This window comes from Poecilia latipinna, unplaced genomic scaffold, assembly GCF_001443285.1.
Source record: "Poecilia latipinna isolate Pla-1442-1.1 unplaced genomic scaffold, P_latipinna-1.0 Scaffold2552, whole genome shotgun sequence".
Lineage (NCBI taxonomy): Eukaryota > Metazoa > Chordata > Actinopteri > Cyprinodontiformes > Poeciliidae > Poecilia > Poecilia latipinna.
Window position 1 is genome coordinate 76,020 of NW_015115168.1, and position 3,330 is coordinate 79,349.

The 3,330-nt window shown below is 41.7% G+C and overlaps 1 protein-coding gene across 1 annotated transcript; it reads left to right on the forward strand.

The window, feature by feature from the left end:
* The first annotated feature begins 13 nt into the window (after positions 1 to 13).
* LOC106938293 (homeobox protein SIX6) lies at positions 14 to 2,414 on the forward strand. The gene is made up of 2 exons (XM_015020236.1): positions 14 to 756; positions 1,689 to 2,414. The coding sequence occupies exons 1-2, from the start codon at positions 185 to 187 to the stop codon at positions 1,852 to 1,854; spliced, it is 738 nt and encodes a 245-aa protein (XP_014875722.1). The 5' UTR covers positions 14 to 184; the 3' UTR covers positions 1,855 to 2,414.
* Positions 2,415 to 3,330: the final 916 nt, after the last annotated feature.

Genomic DNA, 3,330 nt, shown 5'->3' on the forward strand with positions numbered 1-3,330 from the left:
TACCTTGGGGATTTTCTTTGTTTTTTTTTTTTCTTCTTCTTTCTTTTTTTTTGGTGCCTTGGATTGCCTCGGCGCACGGAGAGAAGACGCGGAGGAAAGAGAGAGAGAGAGGAAAAGAGAGCGAGAGAGAGAGAGAGAGAGCGAGAGAGAGGAGGGGGAGAGTGGAAACCCAGGAGAAGCCTCCATGTTTCAGCTGCCCATCCTGAATTTCAGCCCCCAGCAGGTCGCCGGGGTCTGCGAGACTCTGGAGGAGAGCGGCGACGTCGAGCGCCTCGGCCGCTTCCTCTGGTCGCTGCCCGTCGCGCCGGCGGCCTGCGAGGTCCTCAACAAGAACGAGTCGGTGCTGAGGGCCCGGGCCGTGGTCGCCTTCCACACCGGCAATTTCCGCGAACTCTACCACATCCTGGAGAACCACAAGTTCACCAAAGAGTCGCACACGAAGCTGCAGGCGCTGTGGCTGGAAGCGCACTACCAGGAGGCTGAGAAGCTGCGGGGCCGCCCGCTGGGGCCCGTGGACAAATACCGGGTCCGGAAGAAGTTCCCCCTGCCCAGAACCATCTGGGACGGAGAGCAGAAGACCCACTGCTTCAAGGAGAGAACCCGGCACTTGTTGAGAGAGTGGTACCTGCAGGATCCGTACCCGAACCCCAGTAAAAAGAGGGAGCTAGCACAGGCTACTGGACTCACACCCACACAGGTGGGAAACTGGTTTAAGAACCGGAGACAAAGAGACAGAGCGGCGGCTGCGAAGAACAGGTGAGCTGGAGCATCACTGACCGGTTAACATAAAAAAAATTTAAAGATTTAAGCATCTGGAGGCAAATTTACCAGCTAGCAAAACAGGCCGAACCGCTCAACATAAACCCACTTCAGAATTCAGCTCAGTATGTTTATAGTTTACTAAAAGGCTGATTGGTGAGTAGAAATATTCACCAATTTACTGGGATGTTTAATTTATTATGAATTCAAAAATACCAATGTGACTGAAGCTGCACTGATTTATTTTTATTTTTATTTAATTTCTGCTTAGTAAGTCAGTGTCTGAAACAATAATAACAGAATTTTTTTAGATTTATTTTTTAAATAAAATTTTGTTTTTATCCTAATTTAGCCAAAAATAAATATATAAAAAACATTTATTTAAATAAGGGCATATATATTGTAGAACAATCTACAATTATTGTAAATCCTGATTCATAATATTAGGATATATATATATATATATATATATATATATATATATATATATATATATATATATATATATATATATATATATATAATACGAATTGTCGTGATAATCATCCTGAAATAAATTGCAGCTAATTTAATGTTAAAATAGGTGTAATTAAAAAAATATATAATAATAATAATAATAATAATAATAATAATAATAATAATAATTTAGAATATTTTCTTAAATATTCTAAAATATTTTAATTTTAATTTTCAGTGGAGACACAGATTAATAATGATTATTTTGCGATAGTCATGCTAAAATATCCCAGTTATTGTTGATTTACTTATCAAAATAGCTAAAAATAACGGAAGAAAAATAAACAGATCTCATGAAATCAGTTTTTAAATATTCTAAAAATATTTTTATCTTAATTTTCCATGGATAATCGGATGGACTTCCATCATGGCGGCCAGTTTTACGCCTCTCCGTCTCTCTTTCTGCTTGCCAGGCTACAGCAGCAGGTTCTCTCCGGCGGCTCGGTTCGCTCCTTGGCGGATGAGGACGGCACGGTGGACCGCTTAGGGAACTCCTCCAGCCCGGAGGCCAGCCTGTCCAGCAAGGCGGCCGCCTCGGCCATCTCCATCACCTCCAGCGACAGTGAATGTGACATCTGAGCAGCGCGAACTGACCGATTAAAGGGGGAAAAGACAATCTAATAAAACAAGTAACAGTGCCTGCGTCGAGTTAAAACACACAGACACACACACACACACACAAACACACACACAAATACACTGACATTTGACGGCTGCCAAAACATGAGGGGACCCGCCATTCGTGGGTGCCATTTCAGGCCTATACTTTTGTTTGCTTGGAAACTGAAACCGGACATTTCACGGACTAATAGCTCTTGAAGATGAAATTTTTAAAAAAGGGACAGAAATATATTAAGAAAGAAAGAAAGAAAGAAGGAATGAAAGGAGGGATGAGTGTCCATCCAAACTGGCCTGACCTGCTGTTCTCTGTGGGTATTTCATGTTGAAAAGAAGAACTGTGATATTTTTACTTTAAAGTTTTATAAATAATGTTTATTTGCTTATTTAAAACGATCTGCTCTATTGTCTCTTCGAGTTTCATATTCATTTGCTTGGTGTTTTTAATACATACCTTGTACACAGGTGAACCTGTTGAGCATGCGCGCTTTAGTGACATTGTGTTTCAGTAAAAAAAAAAGCAAAAAAAAAAGCAAAATAAAAAGGTAAAGATAACTTAATAAAATAACTGTTGACCAAGAAAGATGTAAGTTTAGCCTCTTTTTTGAGCAGAATTAGTTGATTTTCGATTTTAAATTAGGAATACTTTGGGCTGTTTTGGTTTGAGAGATTTTTTTTTTTTTTTTTTTGAGGGATGAGGGGGATTTTAACGCCACGGTGCTGCGTTCACTGACACGTTTCAGAGCGAGGTCTAATTGGCCAACATGCTCTGCGTCCCGTAATGAAGGGTGACAGGGAGAGGTCACCGAGAGGCCGGCTCACTAACCCGGATGATCCGCGGGAGAGATCACAGAGATCAAACAACGCAGCAGATTGCAAAACCTGGCCCGCTGCTCTGCGCATGCACGAAAACAACAAAAATGCGCCTCCTTAAAACGTGCAAGTGTCCATTTTCCCAAGACGTCAGCGTAATCAGACCGCAATGAATCTTTTAATTGGCGCTGCAGCCTCTAATCATTATTTCAGCAACACTCCGCTGAAGTGCGCAGAACTGATGCGCACATTTGCATTTTCTGTCCTGTTTTAAAGTGAGAATCTCTAATATTTTTGCTTTTACTGTTTATCTCGCAGCCCCTTTTTTCCATTCCTTTCCAACATTGATGGAAAATAAAATAAAAAAGGATTCTTCTTCTTTTTTTCCCCCTCTGCGTCTCTTTCAAACTCACTGGGACAAAAAAGCTAAATATTTCCGTTTCTATTGAGAGCAAAGGCGACAGGGAGAGTAGATGAAAAAGTCTTTCCAGCAGTCAATAAGGTTGTCAAACTGGTCAGCGGTAATCAGGGTTAATGATGGGGTCTGGGGTCCCAGTCGGGACAAAAGGGGCCCCGTCGCTGCTTTGTGCCGGGAAGCGACCGCGGGTTCCTCTCCAAAGAAAA

What these genes read in the sequence shown, in the direction of transcription:
- LOC106938293 (XM_015020236.1), top strand. Translation starts at nt 185, where the DNA reads ATGTTTCAGCTGCCCATCCTGAATTTCAGCCCCCAGCAGGTCGCCGGG. An exon ending in GCGGCGGCTGCGAAGAACAG is followed by an intron (nt 757 to 1,688) that starts GTGAGCTGGAGC and finishes TCTGCTTGCCAG; the next exon opens with GCTACAGCAGCAGGTTCTCT.